Source organism: Bos grunniens, chromosome 14, assembly GCF_055505025.1.
Source record: "Bos grunniens cultivar Pamir isolate PY7600 chromosome 14, Bosgru_T2T1.0, whole genome shotgun sequence".
NCBI lineage: Eukaryota > Metazoa > Chordata > Mammalia > Artiodactyla > Bovidae > Bos > Bos grunniens.
The window spans coordinates 81,278,826-81,302,297 of NC_141178.1; the positions used below are offsets into that span (position 1 = coordinate 81,278,826).

The 23,472-nt window shown below is 52.8% G+C and overlaps 1 protein-coding gene across 5 annotated transcripts in view; it reads right to left on the bottom strand.

Annotated features, from left to right (window-relative positions):
* LOC147359747 (maestro heat-like repeat family member 5) overlaps nucleotides 1–23,472 on the bottom strand; it is a 60,711-nt gene that overhangs the window by 14,037 nt on the left and 23,202 nt on the right. For 3 of the 5 annotated variants that reach the window (XM_086337554.1, XM_086337553.1, XM_086337552.1), the window contains 10 exons: nucleotides 22,751–22,873; nucleotides 21,609–21,688; nucleotides 21,263–21,398; nucleotides 19,609–19,704; nucleotides 18,034–18,138; nucleotides 16,412–16,547; nucleotides 15,934–16,106; nucleotides 10,573–10,728; nucleotides 9,539–9,693; nucleotides 8,229–9,106 (listed from right to left, as the gene is read on the bottom strand). In XM_086337554.1, the coding sequence (XP_086193680.1) occupies nucleotides 8,953–9,106; nucleotides 9,539–9,693; nucleotides 10,573–10,728; nucleotides 15,934–16,106; nucleotides 16,412–16,547; nucleotides 18,034–18,138; nucleotides 19,609–19,704; nucleotides 21,263–21,398; nucleotides 21,609–21,688; nucleotides 22,751–22,873 (1,314 nt within the window). In that variant the 3' untranslated portion in view covers nucleotides 8,229–8,952. Of the gene's footprint in view, nucleotides 1–8,228; nucleotides 9,107–9,538; nucleotides 9,694–10,572; nucleotides 10,729–15,933; nucleotides 16,107–16,411; nucleotides 16,548–18,033; nucleotides 18,139–19,608; nucleotides 19,705–21,262; nucleotides 21,399–21,608; nucleotides 21,689–22,750; nucleotides 22,874–23,472 lie in introns of those variants that run through there. The other 2 variants (XM_086337555.1, XM_086337556.1) reach the window with 2 other exon arrangements.

Genomic DNA, 23,472 nt, shown 5'->3' on the forward strand with positions numbered 1-23,472 from the left:
TATGAAAATGGGTTTTAATATCCAAAACATATGAAACACACACACAACTCAATTTCAAAAATAAACAAAAGCTCCCCACGCCGTCCAATTAAAAAATGGGCAGAGGATTTGAACAGACACTTCTCCAAAGAAGGTATACGGATGGCCAACAGGTCCATGAAAAGATGCTCTGCGTCTCTCATCATCAAGGACACGGGAATCAAAACCACAGTGAGCTGTCAGCTCACACCTGTTATCAAGGCGGCGGGGAATAATGAGTGCTGGCCAGGATGTGGAGGAAATAGAACCCTCACACTCTATTGGTGGAAATGTAAATTGGTGCAGCCATTATGGAAAACAGTATGAAGATTCATCAAAGCGCTAAAAATCGGACCACCACATGGCCTCACTTATGCGAATTTATATGAAGAATATGAAAACACTAATTTGAAAAGATATGTGAGCCCCCATGTTCATAGCAGCATTATTTATAATTGCCAAGGCATGGAGAAGAAATAATTGCCCATCAACAGACACACGCAGGCTGTTGTTGTTCAGATGCTAAGTCATGTCCAAGTCTTTTGCAACCCCTTGGACTGTAGCCTGCCAAACTCCTCTGCCATGGGATTACCCAGGCAATAATACCGGAGAGCGTTGCTATTTCCTTCTCCAGGGGATCTTCCCTGACCAGGGATTGAACCCACGTCTCCTGCATCAACAGGCAGATTCTTTTCCACTGAGCTACCTGGGAAGCCCTATATGTGTGTATGTGTATGTGTGTGCATAAAATGAAATATCATTCAGCCATAAGAAAGAAGGAAATCTTGCCATTTGAGATAACGCGTATCAGCCTTGAGGGTATTATGTTCAGTGAAATAAATCAGAGACAGGAAGACCAATACCACATGATCTTGCTTATACATGGAATCTAAATGAAACCAAAATCCAACCCAAAGAAACAAAACCCAAGCTCCTCTCTACAGAGAACAGGTTGGGGGCTGCTAGAGGTGAGGAGTCGGAGGTACGCGAAATGGGGAAGTAAACCACAGGGACGTAATACAGTGCAGGGCGACTGCAACGGTCAGCATTGTCCTGCGTATTTCCAGCTTCTGCCACGTTACAAGTTCTCGTCACAAGGACAGAGATCTGTAACTAGGAATGATGACGACTAGACTTACTGTGGGGATCGTTTCACACTCCCGCCCCCAACAAAAAAGAAATGAGAAAGAGCTCCTAGGGGGTGAGAGTGGTTGACATGAACACATAGAAGAACCTGAAAGCTTATCAGAAAGTGACAGAAGCTAACCTAAAAAGGCTGCACAGGATGATTCCAGCTCTATGACATCCTGGGAAAGGCAAAACCATGGAGACTGTCAAAAGATCAGAGGTTGCCAGGGGTTTAGAGGAGGGAGGGATGAACAGACAGCGCAGGGGGCGGGGGCCACGAAGCTATTCTGTTTGATACTATGATAGTCAATACCTGTCATTGCGCATTTGTCCCATAGAATGTACATCCCCAAGAGCGGGCTGTAATGTAAACTATAGACCTGTTAATAATAATATAGCAATATTGGTTTATCAAGTGTAATAAGCCTACCACACTGAGGCAAGATGTTACCAAGAAAAGAGCCTGGCAGGAGAGGGAAGTAGATGGGAACTTTGCAACTTCTGCTGAATTTTTCTGTAAATCTAAAACAGCTCCAAAAAAAAGTCTATTTAAAAAAAAAAAAAGTGGAAAGAGACATACAATACAATCCTAAAGAAAGAAGAACTGATGTTACTAGATTTAGGTTAGATACAGAATCTAGACCTAAAAATCTACATTAATATAAGGCCAGTGAAAAAAGTCTTCAAAGACTATATGCATCGTGATGCTCTTTATATAAATTATAGAAACTGCAAATAAAATGTTTTAGGAATGTGTTTGGATGAAACACAGTATATAAAATGAAAGAAGAAGAATGGAGACCCTTGGGTGGGTGAGCAGGGGATGGAGCCAGTGCGGGCGGGCAGCCTGGTCCTCAGGCGCAGCTCGTAACCAGGGCCCCGGCTTCTGTCCCGACGAGGGCCTCCCAGGTGTGCATCTGATTGCCGAGAAGAATCCCTGTTCTACCTAAAGAACTAAATTAAAGAAAGCCGGCCACACCCAGAGCCAGGGTGGGTGAGCCAGGGTGACAAAGCAAGGGTTACTCCCGGTCCAGCTCCGAGGGCCGGTCCAATAAAACGGTCGCCCTAGGGTGGGCGAGGAAAAAGAGAACGAGGAAGCTTGGCGATGATTCTGAAGTTTACGGAGAAAGGCAAAGGGCCACGAATGGCCAGGACAGCCTCGCAGGAGGAGGAGGAGGAGGGGGCGGGGGAGGAGGAGGAAGGAGAGGCTTTCTGGCTCAGGGAGGTGAATCGTTCTAAAGTTGTAGGAATGAGAACGTTGGGTGCTGGCCTGGCCCAGGCAGCAGTGCCGGGCAGAGAGCCTGAGGGCAGGGCCCTGCACATGGCCCTCAGCTGGGCGGTCGGCGGGATGAATGAGAAAGGCAAAGCCCAGGGCTTTTTTTTTGCCTGGCCATGTGACATGTGGGATGGTAGTTCCTCGAAGACAGATTGAGGGCCCCCTGAATTGGGAGAGCAGTCTTAACCACTGCACCACCAGGGAAGTTCCCACACTCTAGAACTTTTATAAGGTAACGTCTGAGAATAAATGATGGACCTGGGAACTCCTCTTCATGAAAGGACCTAGTGAGGGAGAGACAGGAAAACTGCAAAGTGGAGAAGATATGTAATATAATAATCAACAGAGCCCTTGTACCCAGATTACGTAAAGAATTCCTAGAAATTGATAAGAAAAAGAGGGACAACCCAACAGAAAAATCTGTAGGATACTTGAACAGGCATCCCAAAGAAGATGCCCCAATGGCCAAAAATTGCATGAAAAGATGTACAATCTCATTATTTAATCAGAAAACTGAAAATTAACATGGAAATATGATTAATACCACTCACCAGACTGACTAAAAGTTTGATGGTTGGCTAAAAGATTGATGTTAAGTGTCAGTGAAGACGTGGAGTAACAGGAACTACATACATAAAAATACTGTGGGTGTGAGAGGTGGTTTAAACATGTTGGGAGTATCTTGCATCGTGAGATAGCATATTGAAAAGCAGAGACATTACTTTGCCAACAAAGGTCTGTCTAGTCAAGGCTACGGTTTTTCCAGTGGTCATGTATGGATGTGAGAGTTGGACTGTGAAGAAAGCTGAGCGCCGAAGAATTGATGCTTTTGAACTGTGGTGTTGGAGAAGACTCTTGAGAGTCCCTTGGACTGCAAGGAGATCCAACCAGTCCATTCTGAAGGAGATCAGCCCTGGGTGTTCTTTGGAAGGGATGATGCTAAAGCTGAAACTCCAGTACTTTGGCCACCTCATGAGAAGAGCTGACTCATTGGAAAAGACTCTGATACTGGGAGGGATTGGGGTCAGGAGGAAAAGGGGATGACAGAGGATGAGATGGCTGGATGGCATCACTGACTTGATGGACATGAGTTTGAGTGAACTCCAGGAGATGGTGATGGACAGGGAGGCCTGGTGTGCTGTGATTCATGGGGTCGCAAAGAGTTGGACACAACTGAGCAACTGAACTGAACTGAACTGAGGTGAGTAACATGACTGCACAGGGAAATTGAGTGTGGGTGTGTCTTAGGACACACGTATTTGCAGCTTCACAGCAGTGTTAAGCACAGACCCAAACTCACACGTCCATCCACACTACAGGGGTAACTGGTGTTTACCAAGATGGGACAAGACACAGCAACTCAAAGTGAATGAACTCCAACTGTGTGTAACATAACGGGATGAATCTTAAACACACAATGTTGAGGGGAAAAAAAAACAGACAACAAAAGACTACTGGAAGGGCATGAATCACACACTTCTGTTGGCACTTGTAGGACACACCACCGTTATTTCATGTGCTCCTAAGAAAGGGAAGCTATCCAAGACGGGAGTCTAATAGGGACCCCATCACAAAGGCGGGACCCCATGGGCTGTGTGTACACGGTGAGCGGGGTAAAACAAGAGAAGATAAAGAGCCTGTCCTGCAGGAAGAAACAGCGAGAAGACCCGGTGCTTGCTCAGCCTGTGAAGGGAAGAAGGAGGGTGCGCCTGAGAATCTGAACCACGAAACCTACACAGGGCTCTGAACTCACACCACCAGTGTGGCCCCCCCAAAAACCCTCCAGCAGGGACTTTAAAATTTGCACTGGTCTCCGGCTGAGAGTCCCCCCAGGTGACTGAGAACCCCCCACCCCCGTCAGCCCAGGTGAAGGTGCCGTCAGTATAAAATGTGCTTCCACGGCATAGATGTTGACGTGTGAAAAATGTGCTTCTTAGCACTGAGGAAACAAGATATAAATTCCAGTATGGGTAAAACTGATCTATAGACCTGAGCAGCTGAGAGAAGTGGCTGCCGGGGTCCCCTCGCCTCTCAAAATGTCCTTGAGAAACCATACAGCGAGAAGAAAAGTGAAGCTACTCCACACCACGGTGTGCCGTGAGGGGCGCTGCGAGCAGGAGAGAGCTATGCCAGCCCCGCCCGCAGTGCCTCATTCTCTCACCCACCCCTGCTCCTCCACAAAGCTCTGCGGCAGATAAAGGCAGGGTGAGAGAAACCCTGGAGAGGAGAGGAGACGGGAGCTGCTCACAGGGCTCGGAGCCGATCTAAATCATCTTCAGGAAGACGAGGTCCATCTTAAGTCTGAGACTATGAAACAACAAAAAGAAGGAGAATAAGTAAACCAAAGCATGGATCCCAGGAAAGGGACCGAAAAGGATGCTCATCTGAAGGGCAGCCTCCGAGACACGCAGCTTTGGGGAGGAAAGAAAGGGCAGAAAAGAAAGACGTACCCTTTGAAACCGGTTAGTGAAAGGTAAAGGTGTGAAATAGGAAAAATTCACAGACCTGCACGAGAAAAAGAGCACCCCCGAAAGTGGAGGACACACAACCCTCCCACCTACCACCAAAACTAAAAATCTGCTAAGTTATCTGGTCTTTGTTATGCTGACAGAAGAGGGTGCCATTGAACTTGAAATCCTACAAAACACTCCAATAGTGTTTTATATTGGAGAGGGCAATGGCACCCCACTCCAGTACTCTTGCCTGGAGAATCCCATGGACGGAGGAGCCTGGTGGGCTGCAGTCCATGGGGTCGCTAGAGTTGGACACGACTGAGCGACTTCACTTTCACTTTTCACTTTCCTGCATTGGAGAAGGAAATGGCAACCCACTCCAGTGTTCTTGCCTGGAGAATCCCAGGGACGGGGGAGCCTGGTGGGCTGCCGTCTATGGGGTCGCACAGAGTTGGACACGACTAAAGCGACTTAGCAGCAGCAGCAGCAGTGTTGTATACAAACAGGAGAAAAATTAACAGATTCACAGAGTTATTGCAACCCTTCCCTGGAAAACAGAAAACACAGATCCAATAAGAAAATTCCTCCCCTGATAATCATGATGCAGAAAAAAAGTGTAAGACAACACCTCTCCTGCAGGTCGATATACTCAAGCAAGCATTTAAAGACATGAAAAACCACCTTGAATTATAAATTCAAAAAGGACCAAGAAACACCCTCTAATAAGAAAGGAAAAAAAGAGTTGACTGAACTCAGAAGTGAATAAAAATTATAAGGTGCTCAAGAGAGATACAACTCGAGTGAAAATTTAGAAAGGAACATTGAGGAAGAGTAGAGAGACCACCAAGACAATAAAGATGAATTTAAGAGAAGCTCTAATGGTCACAGAAAAAGAAGCGGAAATGGAAGACAGGCAAGGAAAGAACAGCATGTGAATCTCTGGAGTCTCTGAAAAAGGAAAAAAACAATGGGACGGAACCAATATTTAAAATTATAACCAAGAGAGAAGTGGGCGAGGGAGACTAAGAGGCAGAAACTTTCAGCTACAAAATAAGTCATGGGGATGGAATGTACAGGGTGGGGGATACAGTCAGTGATAAGGTAATGGCTTTGCAGGCTGACAGCATTTTGAAAAGTACAGAAGCACAGAATCAGCATGCTGTGCATCAGGAACTGGCGCAGTGTGGCAGGTCAGGGAGAAGGCACTGGCACCCACTCCAGCACTCTCGCCTGGAAAACCCCATGGGTGGAGGAGCCTGGTGGGCTGCAGTCCATGGGGTCGCTAAGAGTCAGACACGACTGAGCGACTTCACTTTCACTTTTCACTGTCATGCACTGGAGAAGGAAATGGCAACCCACTCCAGTGTTCTTGCCTGGAGAATCCCAGGGACGGGGGAGCCTGGTGGGCTGCCGTCTATGGGGTCGCACAGAGTCGAACACGACTGAAGCGCCTTAGCAGCAGCAGTATACTTCAAAACAAACAAACTCACAGAAAGAGAGACCAGAGGTGAGGGGTGGGGATGGGGGAATCAGATGAAGGTGGTCAAAAGGACTTCCAGTTATAAAGAAGACGAGGGGCGCCACGTACAGCATGATTAATGAACACCGCTGCGTGTTATACGTGGAAGTTACAAAGAAAGGAAAGCTAAGAGTTCTCATCACAAGGAAAAATACTTTTTTTTCTTTTGTATCTATATGAGATGATGAATGTTCACTAAATTACTGTGGTAATCATTTCATGATATATGTAAGTCAAATCATTATCCTGTACACCTTAAACTTAACCAGTGCTGTATGTCCAATTATGTCTCAATAAACCAGAAGAGAAAAATTACAACCTAGAGAACTTTCTAGAAACGTAGAGACTTAAATCTACATATTCAAAAGACTTATCAGGTACCTGAGAAAATGTACACAGAATGGTCTAATCTAGACATTTCTTAGTAAAATTGTTGAATTTCAAAGATAAAGAAAACAATTTCCAAAGTCTCCAGGCCAAAAGATAACTTATAAAGACAACAAAACAAAACCAAACAAAACAACTGTCGTGGGGCTTTTCAAAAACAAAGCAAGGCAACAACTGAGCAGCACTAAAAAAAATTACTTAGAGACTTCCCGGGCAGTCCAGTGGTTAAGACTCCATGCTCCCAAAGCAGGGGGCTTGGGTTCAATCCTTGCAGGAGCTAGGATCCCGCATTCTGCATGGTGTGGCCAAAAAAAAAAAACCACCAAAAAACAAAAGTTAATAAAAGAAAATGTGAACCAAGGATTTTATATTCAGCCAAGCCACCTTTCAAGTAAACAACTTTCAACATAAAAGAAGCTAGGGCTTTCTGAATCCACGAGCCTTCTTGAGGAAACTGTCAGAGCATTAACTTTGTCAAGCTAAGGGATGGCCTAGACTCTCTGGCAAAGGACTTAGGGGGTGTGTGTGTACTCTCTAGAAACCAGTGTGGGAGGAGTACAGTGCAAATTTTGACAAAGCACTGTGCAAATGAAAACACAGCTGGATGGGGATGAATAATCTCACTGGTTGTTCCACGGGCATGGCTGGGAGTTTCAGGATATCAGCAAAAATGGCTAAGCCAGACGTTAAAAAGTTAACAAGGGAGTAAGGACACTAAAGTAGGTGAGGATACAAAGGTAACAATTAGAACAAAATTACAACTCTTCCTAAATAAAAAAACAGCCAAAGATCAAAGAATACGCATCTCATGGAAGAATATGTAGCAAATAAAACACAGGCAATTACAAAATATTATGACAGAACTGAGATTTGACACGTCAGTCGTATCAATAAATGTGAATGGACTTAGCTCATCTATTAAAATAAAAAGATTTTCAACCTGATCATAGGTCAAGACGGAACTGTGTGCTGTATATACGATGACACCTAAAACAGATGAATTCTGAAAGGTTAAATGAAAGCACAGACAAATGAATACTGGGCAAATGGGGGAAAACAGGGAAGTGGGGGACGTGATTCTGGTAACAAAATGGAATTCAAGCCCTTCAGGCATTAACTGTGACAAGGCAGGGCACTTTTTACTGCTGAAAGTCACGATCCATAAAGAAGATGTAACACTTATGAATATGTATACACCAAATAACATGACAACCTTATGAAGTATTAATAAAAACCACAGGAGATGGAAGGATACATAGATAGAAGCGTATTAATAACAGGAAACTTTAACACACCACTCTCAGTACAAGACAGATCAAATAGACACAGGTTAAGTAAGGAGGTAGACCTAAGCAACAGAATCGATAAAGTAAATCTTTATAGCAAGTCCTATACCTGATAATAGAAAAAAAAAAAAAAAAAAACAACACCCTTTCAGGTGCCCATAGAATATTCACAAAAATTGTTTAAAAGATCAGTAAATTACATAAACCAGAAATATTTGATGACATTCTCTGATCACAATGCAATAAAACTAGACATTGCTAATAAAAACTAAAAGTCCCTTCCACATGAAAATTAGAAATCTTCCTGGAAAACAGGGTCCTGGGAGCTGGGAGCTGGTGAGCGTTCTCTTCTGGTGGCTTCCGATTTTTCAGGGGTTGGAAGCAAGGTCGGTGGCCGAGTGTGAGGCGGGGGCAGAGGTGCTGGGGCTGAGGGGAGGGGAGGGGTGGGGAAATGTGGTTTCTGGGCCGCCCCGAGGGCTCCGTGGAGATGCGTGGCTGGCAATTTAGGGGTGGCGGCACGCTTTCCGGCACTTGCTGCACGGGTGCAGGTGTGAAGCAGACGGAGCCAGTTGAGTTTTGCAAGCTGAGTGTGACAAAGGGGCCAAAGGGCTTGGGGTGTGCTCAAGGGGGTTCCTTTGACACCAGAAGGTAGGTTCTATGCTGGCAAGGAGGGAGGTGAGGACAGGGGAGGGGCCATGAGCAGTGAACATGGAGGTCCCGGAGGGCAGAGGCTCACTGGTCGGGGGGTGGGTACCAGATGGAGTGAGGCGGGAGGGGGTCAGGCCAGGGGACAGATGCTTGAAACCGAAGGTGGCTGAGCCGAGGCTACGACTGTGGGAGGGGGAGGCTGAGGGAGATGGGAGAGGAGGTCCCGGTGTTGAGGCATCAGGGTGAACAAAAGATGCTGGCGTCCCCAAGATCAAGCCAGTGGGAGTGAGCGAGAGGGTGTCGGCGACCAGGAGCTACAACCTCAAGGTTCCAGGAGTGACCCAGGGCAGGTGCGTGGTGGCTGGGTAAGCAGGTGGTATAGACTGAAGACCTGGGATTCAGAACTGGGATTTTAGAGATAAAGTACTGTCTCCAGGCTCAGGGGCCTGGGGACTGTGGTGCCACTGGGATGTGGGGGCAGGGTGAGGGTCCCTGGAGGAACAAGAAGGGTAGAGAGGGTTTGGTGTTAACAGGGGTCTTGCCGGAAGCAGCCAGGATCCCGGGCTCCTCTCTGCCAGGTGATGGGTGGTGGTGGCTGGGTGGGGTGTTTTATGGGGTCACCGAGAGAAGGGACGGTGTGTGGTGCCTCCCCAGGGATGGCCCCAGGAGGGGCACAGTAAATGAACAGATAAGTACTCCTTCGGGGCTTGCAGCCCTGTTCATGGGCAAGCAGGAGGGCAGGCAGGGTGCAGAAGTCCTGCCCTTTGCCTGGGGGAGGATGGACGGTGGGCACTGGGGTGGGGAGGGAAGGAGGGCTGAGCACCTGTCCAGCGGAATGGAGAAGTCCAGGAAGGCGGCCACCAGCTCGGAGGTGTGGTTCCGGGCCAGCAGGGTGATAGCCTGCAGGGCATTTTCCTTGGCTTGGGGAATGCGGACGGAGCAGAGCTGCAGGTGGATGGCCCGGCCCAGGCTGGCAACCTGTGCGGGGAGGAAGAGTATGGGGAGAGGGCTGGTCTGGGCAGGGGGCCAGACCCCACCCCGGGGAGCCTGAACGGGGAGGGAGGAGCTGCCCTGATGGGCATGGAGCCCCTTCAGGTAGAGTGCTCTCCTGAGGGGGACACACAGCCCTGCCCTGGGGGCTCTAAGAGGGAGGTCTGACGGGGGAGGCTCTTCTCTGCCCTGGACACGAGTCAGAAGGGGACCCCAGGGCTGGGGGACAAGCACCATCTGTGCAGCATTTGGGGTCATCCAAGTCTGTCCAAACATTGCCCAATTGCTGAAGGTTCAGACACACCCAGGGGCTAGAGCCTCTAGCCCGTCTTGGGGCTGGGGGGACATAGGGTGTCTGCCTTATGTTCAGATGACGTCGTGTCCTGGTCATCACTTTGGTACCTGCTGCTCTGATGTCTGGCAGGCCCCTCCCCTTCCGCTTTTGGGTTTCATTACTCATCCATTCATGCCTGGTTCCGAGAGCACCCCCCTGAGACATCAGTCATCTTCTATCTGGGAGTGCCCCCAGGGCCCTGCGTTGCTCCTCCTCATCAGTCTGGAGTCAGATCCAGAGCTCCTGGAGGGTCTGGGCTGGGCCTTCCTCCCCCCAACTCCCATCCTATCCCTGTTTCATCAGCCCATGTCTGCCCCAGACCCTGCAAACAGCCCCCAGGGCCCCGGACACCTGTGTGGGCCATTCTGTCCTGCATTCACTCACCCATCAGAGGGTGGGGCCTGGGTCTCCCCCTCAGGCCCAAGCTTGCGGATGCCGCCTGGGACCCGCGGCTCTAGCCCCTGGGTGCTGATGCTGGGTCTGCCCCCCTGCCCTCTGCCCCGTCATGGTGGACCCTCTGGGGGCCCCACTACCCTCACAGTCTCCAGCTTGGCCCCGTGCTCCTGGATGGCAGTGAGCAGCATGTCAGCGGCCGCCTGCACGCGGAAAGGGCTGGCGGAGCCCAGGCCATCGATGGCCGTCCAGATGAGGTCGGTCAGCTCTGCCATCGTGAGATGCTTCATGACCTCCTGTAGCGGTGGGAGGGAGGCACCGTCACCACGGTCCCTGGTGCTGGGCGCCCGCCTGCTTGGCTGCACTCATACCCCATCCCAATGCTCAGGCTCCCCAAGTCTCCAAGCACTGCCAGATGCCTGAGCCCCATGCCTCTGGGGCCCCAGCAAGAGCACCCATCTTGCAGTGTGCTCTCCTGCACGTCTCTCAGAGCCAGCCACAGCCCAGGGGCAGGAAGAGAGGGTGTGATGACCAGCAGAGGGGCGGGGACATGGTGCTCTTCTTCACTAGGCCTCAGGGCTGTTCTGGGGCACGCCTGACCTGGCCAGCCTTGACCTTTCTCTTCCTCTGCCCAGTCATCACCTCATCTGTTAGCCTCCGCCCAGGCAGCTACTCCCTACTCCCCTCCTCACAGAGCTTTAATCAAGAGCAACTCAACTTCAGATCTTCAAAGGACCTTCAGGGTCACCTTCACCAAGCCCCAGGCCTGGGAAGGCAGGTGAGCTGCCCTCATTCACGGCGCCCGGGAGGGCTAGGCAGGGCCAGGCTGGGTCCAGAACCCAGGGCTCCCATGCCCTAGCAGGGCTTGCCAGGGAGCCTGACTCTGCTTGCTGCCCACATTCTCCTGGGAGGGGGCGTCCAGTGGGGTGGGTGTCACCTCCTACCCCAGACCCTGAGCCGCTCTGGAGGGATGAGGGTACTCTCAGGGAATGCAAGGTCAGGGGGTGGGATCCCTGCTCCACAGCCTCAGACCACAGTCTCCAAGAGGGAGACTGCCCAGGTGGAACCTTCTGGAAAGACTTAGAGCAGTGCTGCTCAATATGGTAGCCACCAGCCATACCCAGCTGTTTAAATTTAATTACGAAAAATTCAAGGAATCCCTGGTGATCCAGTGGTTAGGACTCTGCACGTTCACCGCCTAGGGTGTAGGATTGGGAACTAATCGTACGTAGCTCGAGCTACGTGGTGAGCCCATAAAAGAAAATGAAGCAAAATTTAAAATTCAGTTCGTCAGCTGCACCAGCCACTTTTTTTTTTTTTTACTTTGGCTGTACTCGCTTGGCTTGAGGGATCTTAGTCCCCTGACCAGGGACTGAGCCTGGGGCCCAGCAGAGAAAGCACTGTGCTCTGACCTCTGGATGTCCAGGGCACTCCCTGCACTGCTACATTTCAAGAGCTCAATCGTCACACAGGGACAGTGGCCACATGTACAGTGCAGATACAGACACTTCATCGTTCTAGAAAGTTTCCCACAGGGACAGCTCTGACTCTGAGCAACTGGTAACCAAAGGAAGACGGAATGCTGGTGGTGAAGTCATACTTGGGAAGGCTGACGGAACACTAAGGCTTGCGAAGATGGTCAGATGATAAAATGTTCCTGGGCATGTCAGAGTATTTGTTGAGATGTCTGACAGTCTGTTAGGATGTTTGCATGTACATTAGATATAAAAATATATGAATGTTAGAATATTTATTATTAACAGAATCTTACTGTTCTAAAATTTTGGTAGTGTTTGTGAGAATGTTAGTTTACCAGTTATTGATTAGGAGGTGAGGATAATTTTAATGGCATATTTGTTCAGTTCAGCTCAGTCTCTCAGTCATGTCTGACTCTTTGTGACTCCATGGACTGCAGCACACCAGGCTTCCCTGTCCATCACCAACTCCCAGAGCTTGCTCAAATTCATGTCCATCAAGTTGGTGATGCCATCCAAACATCTCATTCTCTGTTGTCCCCTTCTCCTCCTGCCCTCAATCTTTCCCAGCATCAGGGTCTTTTCTAGTGAGTCAGTTCTTTGCATCACGTGGCCAAAGTCTTGGAGCTTCAACATCAGTCCTTCCAATGAATATTCAGGACTGATTTCCTTTAGGATTGATTGGTTTGATCTTGCTGTTCAAGGGACTCTCAAAGTCTTCTCCAACACCACAGTTCAAAAGCATTAATTGTTCAGCCCTCAGCTTTCTTTAGGGACTTCCCTGGTGGCTCAGACAGTAAAGTGTCTGCCTACAATGCAGGAGACCCAGGTCCGATCCCTGGGTCAGGAAGATCCTCTGGAGAAGGAAATGGCAACCCACTCCAGTACTCTTGCCTGGAAAATCCCATGGACGGAGGAGCGTGGTAGGCTACAGGGGTGGCAAAGAGTTGGACACAACTGAGCGACTTCACTTTCACTTTCAGCTTTCTTTATGGTCCAACTCTCACATGCATACGTGACTACTGGAAAAGCCATAGCTTGGACTAGACGGACCTTTGTCGGTAAAGTAATGTCTCTGCTTCACAATATGCTGTCTAGGTTTGTCATAGCTTTTCTTCCAAGGAGCAAGCATCTTTTAATTTCATGGCTGCAGTCACCATGTGCAGTGACTTTGGAGCCCAAGAAAATGAAGTCTGTCACTGTTTCCATTGTTTCCCCATCTATTTGCCATGAAGTGATGGGACTGGATGCCATGATCTTCGTTTTCTGAATGTTGAGCTTTAAGCCAGCTTTTTCTCCTCTTTCACTTTCATCAAGAGGCTCTTTAGTTCCTCTTCACTTTCTGCCATAAGGGAGGTGTCATCTGCATATCATTATTGATATTTATCCCTGCAATCTTGATTCCAGCTTATGCTTCATCCAGTCGGGCATTTCACAAGATGTACTCTGCATATAAGTTAAATAAGAGAAGACAATATACAGCCTTGACGTACTTCTTTCCCAATTTGGAACCAGTCCATTGTTCCATGTCCGGTTCTAACTGTTGCTTCTTGACTGGCATACAGGCATACTTGTAGCTAAAAGTAACTTTTTGTGTTAGAATATTAGAGTACTATATAAATCTGGTTAGATCATTTGTTTTAAGATTGCATTTAAAATTGTTTGCTAAAATGGTAAACTTTGGTTAAAGTTCTAGTATTAGAATGTTTTTGAAGAAATTCAATCTGGAATGATGGTTAGACTCTCAGAATCCCAGAATACTACAATCTCAGGTTTGCTAAGTACTTGTGAATATTTTATTTTAGCCCAGGGCATGAAAAAATGTGAGCTGGAGGTGGCAGTGACGGTGGTTCTGTGGTTATGGTGGTGGTGTTAGTCATGGTGGTGGTGGTGGTGGTGATGGTGATGGGGATGGTGCTGCTGTTAGTGATGGTGATGGTAGTGATGGTGATGGTAGTGATGGTGGTGGTGGTGGTGATGGGGATGGGGATGGTGCTGCTGTTAGTGATGGTGGCAGTGATGGTGATGGTAGTGATGGTGGTAGTGATGGTGGTTCTGTGGTTATGGTGGTGGTGTTAGTCACGGTGGTGGTGGTGGTGGTGGTAGTGATGGTGGTGGTGATGGGGATGGGGATGGTGCTGCTGTTAGTGATGGTGATGGTAGTGATGGTGGTGGTGTTAGTGGTGGTGGTGGTGGTGGTGTTGTTAGTGGTGGTGGTGATGATGGTGGTGATGGTGATGGTAGTGATGGTGGTGGTGTTAGTGGTGGTGGTGGTGATGGTAGTGGTGATGGTGATGGTAGTGCTGGTGGTGGTGGTGTTGTTAGTGGTGGTGATGATGGTGGTGATGGTGATGGTAGTGGTGGTGGTGCTGTTAGTGATGGTGGTGTTGGTAGGGATGGTGGTGACAGGAATGCTGTTGGAGGTGGTGGTGAAGGTGGAGATGGCTCATGGTAGTGATGAAGTTATAGTGTTTATAAGACCACATGGGGAATTCAGGACAGACTTGGGACAAGAACCCAGGTCTGTTCTCCAGCCCAAACCTTCTCAGAACCATCATCCCTTGGTCAGCAGACCCTCCCATCCTCTCCCCTTTCTGTGCTCTGTCCATCACTGCTTCCTGTTCAGAAGCTGAGCTGAGTGCCCCGTCCCTGTGTGCTGGGGGCCATGCAGAGTGGGGCAGACTGCTCTTCCCAGGTCCTGAACCCTATGTTCCTAGTCACTCTGTCCACTTGAGAACCCCAGTGCTCCAGGACCCCTTAACTCCTGGGCGCCTCTGAGCTGGCCCTTGGGAACCCTCCCTCCAGCCCTGTCTCTTCCCCTAGTCCAGGTCCTCAGGTGTAAACAGAAGCCCTGCCTGGTTTCCCCATCCTGGCCCTGGACAACTGATGCACTGGCTCCAGGGCTTTAAGTTTTTCCCTGCTAAACTTTTCCGGATTGGCCTCAGTGGGCTGACAGCCACTACAGCTGCAGAGAGCACAGTTCTGGACTCAGACAGGGCTGGATTCAAAACCCACTGGGCACCTACTAGCCAGGTACTGCCCCTTCATCATTCGGTTCAACCTGACTCCACTGAATGGGTGTTTACTGAAGCCTGGTTCTACCACCAGAGCCTGTGCTGCGCCCAGGTGGGACTCCACTTCTGGCCTGGAGGTCTAATGGGGAGACTGACAGGCACACCCCATACAGGGGTCTTCATTAGTCATAGGTTCAACAGCAAGAGGGGCCACCATAGAGGAGACATCATGAACTGATCACTCCAAACATGAGGCTCTAGGAAACTCGGCCAGTCCAGCCAATGCCAGCATCCAGCCCACACCCGGGATCCCAGCCTCGCTCATCTTCAGAAAAGGCACAGTTCACACAGATATGGATGGTCCCAGAGACTCGGGATCTCACTGAGATGACGAAAGGGAGCCAGGGAGCTGCTGGACACCCCAAGCCACTGACTAAGGAGGGCCTGCAGGAGGTCAGATGACAGCCGAAGAGGGGAGACATGCTATGCCTTCAAAGGAGGAGGTTTGGCTCTCAGAGGGTGGGGAGAAACCTCGGGCAAGTGAGGAAATCGAGGCTGTATCTGCAGAGGGTCACCGAGAAGGACACTGTTCAGTGCCTCAGAGGACGCCCACCTTGGGAGCTAGCCAGCCAGCGCCGTCTATTAGGAATTCCTGGCGGCTGGAACTTCATTGGCATCACTCTGCCCATTTCACGAGGAAGACTGAGGCTCAGACAGAAGGAGCTTGTTCAAGATTGCACAGCCGTGAGAGACAGAGCTGGGACTCAAGCCTGCGCTGCTGACTCCAGCATCTATCTCCAGCCCCTCCTCCCCCAACTCCTCGTTCCCAGGAGACATGGTCCTCCAAAGCTCTAGTTAATCACCAGAGATGCAGGTGAGATCCTGGCCTCAGTTTTAATATTCACACCCTGGCCCCAGGGGGAGCCCCGGGAGAGGGTTAGTGGTAGGGGTCGGAGCAGAGCATGGCCACATCCCCCCACCCAGATCTGCCCAGGATTCTAAAGGCTTTGACCTTGATGACTTGGGAGCTGCCGGGGTGCAAGATGTGGTCCTTCAAGAGTGCCACCTCCCGGGGGCTGGGGGGAGCAGCCTCCTGGTCCCCGCTGCTCCAGAGCAGGGCTCCTTCCTTGCTGGCCTGGGGAGGCTCCTGGGGGGCTGGTGCTTGCTCCTGTGAAGCTTCTCCTCCTGGTCAGGGATGGGATGGGGCAGGGGTGAGGGTGGGCAAAGGCAGGCTTGTGGTCTAGGGCGGGACCTGCAGTGGGTGCAGTGGGGTCATCTGAAGTCAGGGTCATGCCTGGGTCCAAGTTTAGGGTGGGGAGTCAGTGGGTCTGCAGGTCAGGACAAAGCCATGACTGTGCTGACGGCTGAGGTTAGAGTCTGGGTCTGGGGGAGGTCTGGGGGGAGTTGGGTTCAGGAGTGCTGGCATGGGTTGGGCTGAGGCTGTGGCTGTGGTGGGAGCAGGTCCTCCGTGGGGACCCTCAGAGGCTCACTTCTCTGGTGCAAGAGGAGCTTGTAGAGATGGCCCAGCCCTTCCAGGCTGGAGCACTGGGTAGTCTTGTCCGGGTCCTGGCACAGAATCCCCAGCATGCCCACCAGCTGCCCAATCCGTTTGAAGTCCTCTTTGGGCTGTAGTGAGAGTGCAGAGAACCACTTATGCAGATCCTAGCAGCCACGCACTCACCCCAGCACGGCTGGCGTCGGAAAGGATCCCTTCAAACTCTATGCAGGACCGGGATTCAGGTCTGGACAAAATGTTTCTGTTTAGTTGCTCAGTTGTGTCCTACTCTTTTGCGACCCCATGGACTGGAGCCCGCCAGGCTCTTCTGTCCCTGGGATTTCCCAGGCAAGAATACAGAAGTGAGTTACCATTTCCTTCTCCAGGGGGTCTTCCTGACCCAGGGATCGAACCTGTGTCTCCTGCATTGGCAGGCAGATTCTTTACCACTGAGCCACTGGGGAAACTCCCCAGCCAAAATGTTAGGGGATGCCAAAAAAGCTCAGGACACAACAGAAAACTATCTTAATGCAATATTTATCAAAATCAAAGTGAATGCTAAAAAATCTGTCATGAAAACGTTCCAAAATTTTAAATAAAGACAGGATCTGAGCTTGCATATCCATGACCTTGCCTCACTCACCTCACCCTAATCCCAGCCCTGGTTCTAATAAAGCTTTATTCACAACAGGTGGCCAGCCCAAGGGCCAACGTTTGCTGATTTGTTTAAAACATCCCATTAAAATATTTCTCTCTCTTGCAGAGTGTTTTGGCGCCTCCACAAGTGTGCCCTAGGCAAGTGCCTGACTTGCCTCTCCCAGACCAGTCTTACGTTGCAGAAGTTGATTTTGAGTAAACGGAAGACCCTTTGAACCCCTGCAGAGGGGTCCTCCTCACCAAAGGAGTGCTGGAGCTTGCCTGGAACACTGGAAGCTTGCCTTTGGCAGAATGTGGCCGTTTCCCAGCCGCCCGCCTGCCTGTCCACCTTCATTAGAAAGGCACGCCCGTCAGGCACCAGGCCGAGGAAGTAATTTCATCTCCCTGTGAGTCTCCCTGAGGAATCGATGCTGATTTTGGCTGATAAATGCAGAACCACTCACTCCCTGAATGCGTGCTGATGTTCACTCAACCCAAGGGCGTTAGTGACAGATGGCGGTTAAGCTGTGATCCGTGAAACGATGGGGATGGTGATGGACGAGGGCAGAGGGACAGTGGCTGCTCCGCGCAGAGCTGCCTGCCCTAGTCTGGGGCAGGGCGGCACTCTCACAGTCTCCCATCTGACGCCCACTGTGTCCCTCCGAGGAGGACTCCTTTCCTCCCACTGCCCTGAGAGACAGGCTCAGGGTGGATAACCTGCCTGAGGCTTCAAGCTGTGTTGGCAAAAGCCCAGTGTCCTGGGTCAGGCATCAGGGAGCCTGGGTTCAGCCTTCAGCTGGGGCCCCCCAACCCCCAACTCCGGCTGTTTCCTTGTGTGTGAGGAGGAGGAGTGCCTGGCCAGGCCACAGGGGACTCGGGGATCCTGCCTGTCCTGGGGGCAGGGACCCCATGCGCCTTGGCAGCTTGGGGAGAAGGGCGGCTTGGCGGGTGTGGGCCTCGGGCCGGAGAGATGGTACTCACGTCTAGGTAGAAGTTGTGGCTCAGGAATTTGAGGAGGGCCATGCAGCTGTGGACAGCCCGTTGCCGCTCGTGGGCCTTCTCCGACTCCAGCCAGACGTACAGGTGCTGCAGGTGGTGGGGGAAGGGAGGGGAGCGGCCGCTGAGACCCCAGCTCCCTACAGGCCCCGCCCCCAGCCCGGACCGCACCCTAAGCCACACCCACTCAAGGCCAGGCCACACCCTCAGCTCAGGTCCCTCCCAGTCCCAGCCCCAAGCTCGGTCCGCCACTCGCCCTATCCAGCCTTCCTCCTCTCTTTTCACTGCCTCGGCTAATCCCTCTGCTCCAGGCCAGCGTTGCTACCCAAGTGAAAGTGAAAGTGAAGTCGCTCAGTCGTACCCGACTCTTTGCGACCCCATGGACAGTAGCCTGCACCAAGCTCCTCCGTCCATGGGATTTCAAGGCAAGAGTACTGGAGTGGGTTGCCATTTCCTTCTCCAGGGAATCTTCCCAACCCAGGGATCGAACCCAGGTCTCTCGCATTGTAGACAGACAATTTACCGTCTGAACCACCAAGCAAGAGGAGGTGTTAATTCTTTCTCTTGTAGCTGACACGCCCCTCCTGCTGAAAGTCTTTTGAGGCGCCAGGTTCTTAACCCGTTTCTCTGCAATGTATATCTTTCCAGAACAATGCTTTTCTGTGCACACCATAAAGGCACAGAGTTACAAAGAAATACAAACGCATACTGAGACAGGTTGAACACTTCTTAAGCCGCATTTGAGCCTCTTTGTTACGGATTGGACGATCTGACGCTGCGTGAGGATGAAGAGCTGGGAGACTCTGTGACTCGGTTGTGTCCTGTGACGTTTTCTCCTGGCCGGGCTCACACACCCCACCCTGACGTCCATCTGTGCACCCCAGGTCAGCAGTCCCTGCAGCAGTCCCCTCAGCTCCACTGGGCCCCGAGCCTGAGATGGCCTGGCCCCTGCTGACCTAACCTCACTCTGACCCACTGCCCCCACCTCTGCGCCCACCCCAGGCTCCAGCCATGCAGAACCTCCCTCCATTCCGGCCCAGTGTGCTCGCTGGGGTTGCTCAGCTTTGCTCCTGTGTGCCCTCTGCCCCGGGGCCCTCTCTGCCCCTCCTCTGCAGAGGCCTGCTGGCCCTGACCCCCACCCTCCCAGCAGAGGCAGCCTCCCCTGTCTGGGCCTCCCCTGACTCTGTTGGCTTCTCTCCCTCCTATCAGGGAAGGACTCTGGAGGGCAGTGACGGAGTGGGGGTGGTAGGCTTGGGAGACGCCCTCAAAGCAGGGAACCTGCTGCAGGGGCAGTTCTCTCAGTGGGAAGGAGGGCAGGTCCCTCCAGGGCAGGGCCACGGCCTCTTCCCTCACCAACTCGCTTTGCTGTGGCCTACCTGGCCCACTTGCCACCAGGCTGTGCTCACTGCACCTGCCCGCCCCACTTGTCCTAAACCACGGTGATCTCTAGAGACGGACAGCCCTCGTCTAGACCAGTCCCAAGCCTGGCTCAGGCCCTGCGTCCTCTGCTCCCCGCCCCCCCAACCGCCATCCCCTCCCCGCACTACCCTGCGCCCTCACCGACAGCAGGAAGTGCAGCTCCTCGGCTGTGGGGTTCTGCATGATAAAGGTCTGCAGCATCTGCTCCAGTGCCCCCGCGGTCTCCTTGTAGAGGGTCTGTGTGGGGCATGGAGCAGGTCAGGGGGCAGCTGAGCCCCAGGGCCAGAGGGATGGTTGAGGCCTCCTGGGGGCCTGTGTGTGTCAGCCTCTCGGGGCCCGCTCCCTGCACGCTCCCCAGGATGGGCTGCACACCAGCGAGCTCACATCATGCCCAGGAAGGGCCCCCTAGGACCCGCACTGGGCAGCCGTGGAGCATGGGTGGTCTGGGGCCTGCCCCAGGGCACAGGATTCTCAGTGGCCGAGAAGATTCACGAGTGTGTAATCCGCTCAAGACCTGGCCCGGAAGGCTCTCGTGTCTACTTGAATGCTCTGCCATTGCCATCTTGAAATTCTCAAAAAAGGTTTAAACAAAGGCCCCTCATTTTCATTTTGCACTGGTCCTGCAAACACAGGAGACCCTCAATCTTGGCCGCTTGGCGAGTCAGGCTTGCCCAGGGAGGGAAGGGCCACAGGGAGTATCCACTGGAGGAGAGCCCTGTGGCTCTGGCCGTCATCTCTCTGGGGGCCACTTCAGCTCGATGAGCCTACCTTTGTCACCTGAGAACTGGGCTGGAGCCAGACCCCTGTCAGGGTGGACGTGGACACAGGGTGAGAAGGAACAGGAAGCCCCAGCCCCGCGCCTGGCTCCTGGCTGCACTCGCTGAGGGTCTGGCCATGGGGTCATCACGTGGTAACCCGGGCACCCTGGACTCCCACAGGGTTGGAGTCTAGGCAGACATCCCCCTTCTGGAGAGCCACTGCAGTAGTGTCGCCCTGGGTCTAGGGGGCCCCTCACTGTCACCCACACCCAAGCTGCCTGTCTGCCGGCTCCATCCTGGACTCAGCCTGGGGAGGTGGCCTGAAGAGCCTGGTCCGGGGGCATGGGGCGGAGATCAGCCCTGCCTCTCCCTCCCGACACCTCCACTTCTCTGAGCTGGTTCCCTCCGCTCTCTGGACGGGTCACTGCTGGGAAGCTGAGCTAACGCAGATGGGGGTGGGCCTGGCGCCCGGCGGGCGCTCAGCACCGGCTGCCTGCCCTTTGCAGTGGGCGGGGCGCCTGGCGGGGCGCGGCCGCTTGAGGCTGCACGCGCCCCCCGGTGGCGGCTGCCCGCAATGGCCGGCATCTCCCCGCAGTGCGGCTTCCCTTGCACAGAACTTGAGGGTGGGCGGCCGGCCAGGGCCGTGGAGCGCACATCAGAGCTCCTTCTTGCAGCCACTAGCGCGGGCAGGACCAGACCAGCTGCAGTAGCGGCGTGGGTGACACTGAGCTGCACGCTCTCAGTGCCGGCAAGAGGCAGGGAGGCCACCCATTCTATGTACAGAGCGCTGCTTTGCCCCACACGTGGGACATCCAGGGTTTCCTTTCAGCCTCAGTGCTAAGTGGCACTAGCTCTTGGATCATCATCCCCTTTTTACAGGTGGGCTCAGAACAGTTAAAAGAAACACCCCCAGCCCTGGCCTACGGTGCGAGGCGGGTGCCTCAGCGGCCCCCTCCCAACCCTAGAGCAGTACGTGGGACTGGACATTCTTCCCCGGGGGCCCCCCTCCGGAAGGGGTGCAGGTGCCAGCCTCGCACCTGTATGTTGGGCGGCTCCAGAAAGAGGCAGGTGTGTTTCTCCAGGACCTCCAGCAGCGGCAGGGACATCACGCTGCGGAGGCTGATGGACAGAAGCCGAGATTTCTTCTCCAGGTCCAGCTGTGGCCTCAGCTTACTGTGGGGACAAGTCAGGGAGGGCGGGGGCCTCTGTAAGACAGCCAGCCGCCTCCCACGGTGGCCTGCGCTGGCTCAGGTCCCTGGCCCTGCCCAGGAGGGCCTTGAAGCCTGATGTCTCCCACCTCGCTGTCCTGAGGGGCGCCAAGCCTGAGCTGTGAGGCTGATGGTGGATGCTGAGCAAGGCACTGCGTGGGGCCGGGGAGCCTACCAGAGACTGGAGATGATGCGAATGGTCTGCTGGCGAGTCGGGGTGCACAGCGTGTCCTGGGGCTCCTTCTCCATCAGAAGCTGCAAATCCCAGGTGAAGGCTGTCTTTCCGCATACCTGGGCCTGTCCCCTGACACCAAGTCTCCTTCCCGCCTAAAGGCCTGGGTGCCCAGCACCCCTCTAACCTGCAGGATTCTGCTTCTGCTCTGGATCTGCACAGGGGGGCCTCTGTGATCTGACCCCCCCACATCCCCCTGCCACCTCAGACAATTAGAACATAGACTTTAGAATCAGATGGATCATGCCTGAATCCTAGCTACCCACACATGAGCTCGCATGACCCTGGGCACACCTCCAAACTGCTCTGAGCTTCGTGCATTCACAAGTAACATGATGCCGTTGCCCTTGTGTTAGGTGGGAAGCAAGGCATGCAAAGCAGTGTGTCTGGGTCACAGGAGGGGCTCAGAAAATGCGCCTGTTATTTTTGTTATTGCTGCTGCTAAGTCACTTCAGTCGTGTCCGACTCTGTATGACCCCATAGTCGGCAGCCCACCAGGCTCCCCCGTCCCTGGGATTTTCCAGGCAAGAACACTGGAGTGGGTTGCCATTGCCTTCTCCAATGCATGAAAGTGAAAAGTGAAAGTGAAGTTGCTCAGTCGTGTACAACTCTTCGTGACCCCATGGACTGCAGCCCACCAGGCTCCTCCGCCCATGGGATTTTCCAGGCAAGAGTATTGGAGTGCGGTGCCATTGCCTTCTCCTTGCTACTGCATAATTATTTATCACTTGTGAGTTTCCTCCACTATCCCACAGGTTCTGCGAGGCCCAAACCCCTAGTAACTGGTGGTGCAAGCTAGGTCAGTATTGGCAGAATGGATGGACGGTGCTGGGCTTCCTGGGTCTCAGCCACATCAGCTGTGCAGTGGATGTCCTTGGCCAGCTCAGGGTCACTGTAGGGAGCGAGTCACTTGAGGGCTGTGGATGTGCTTCCAGGTGTGAAAGCCTACGAGGGGCTTGTCCACGCTCTAGAAGTCCAGCTGGCCCATCTCTCCCACTGGTGTCTCTCGTGAGTGCTGCTGTTTGAGGGGGGTGCCTGGTCCATCCCTGGGGAGCCCTTCCCCTGCCCAAGGACCTTGCACTCACCATCAGACACTCGAGGAGCTCGGACACCTGCGAGAACTCGTAGCTTTGGGCACCCTCGTTGCGGTTGATGGCCCCCACCAGCATGGGTATGGCCGTGAGGAAGCTCTGCTTCAGGGTCTCGTCCTGGGGTCGGACAGTGGAGCAAGGGGGCAGGTCGGGGAGTGGAAGTACCAGAGGGGTGGGAGAGCAGGAGGGCCACTGTCACAGGTGGTGGCAGGGCCACTGCCGATGGGGGAGACAGCAGAGAACTCCGGCCGGGGCTGCACAGGCTCCGGGATGGGGGCGACCCATGTGATTTTTTTTTTTAACAATGTGAATAGTTGATGATGCTTAAGCATCAGGAGGTGCTGTAAGAAGCCCAGTGTCCAGCTTCTCATGATATGCGGCTACCCCAGGCCCAAAGGATCAAGTGTGCGGTGGCCTCACAGGGCTGCCTGGCCCCTCACTGTTCCCGGGGTGCAGGGTCAGGGGGCTGTCATCATGGGGCATCCAGTTCCCCCAAGTGAGAACCCAGGGCTTGCTTTCTGGGGGAGGCAGAGGGCTGGGATCCTCATGAAAACCCATGAAGCACTAGGTGGGAAGGAAGGCCAGGCCCACGTTGGGGTGGGGTGGGGAGGTGGGCTCTGGGGCCCTGGGAGGTCTAATCCTGACCCCGCTCTGGTGGGCTCCCGGGCCCTGGGAGGTCTAATCCTGACCCCGCTCTGGTGGGCTCCGGGGCCCTG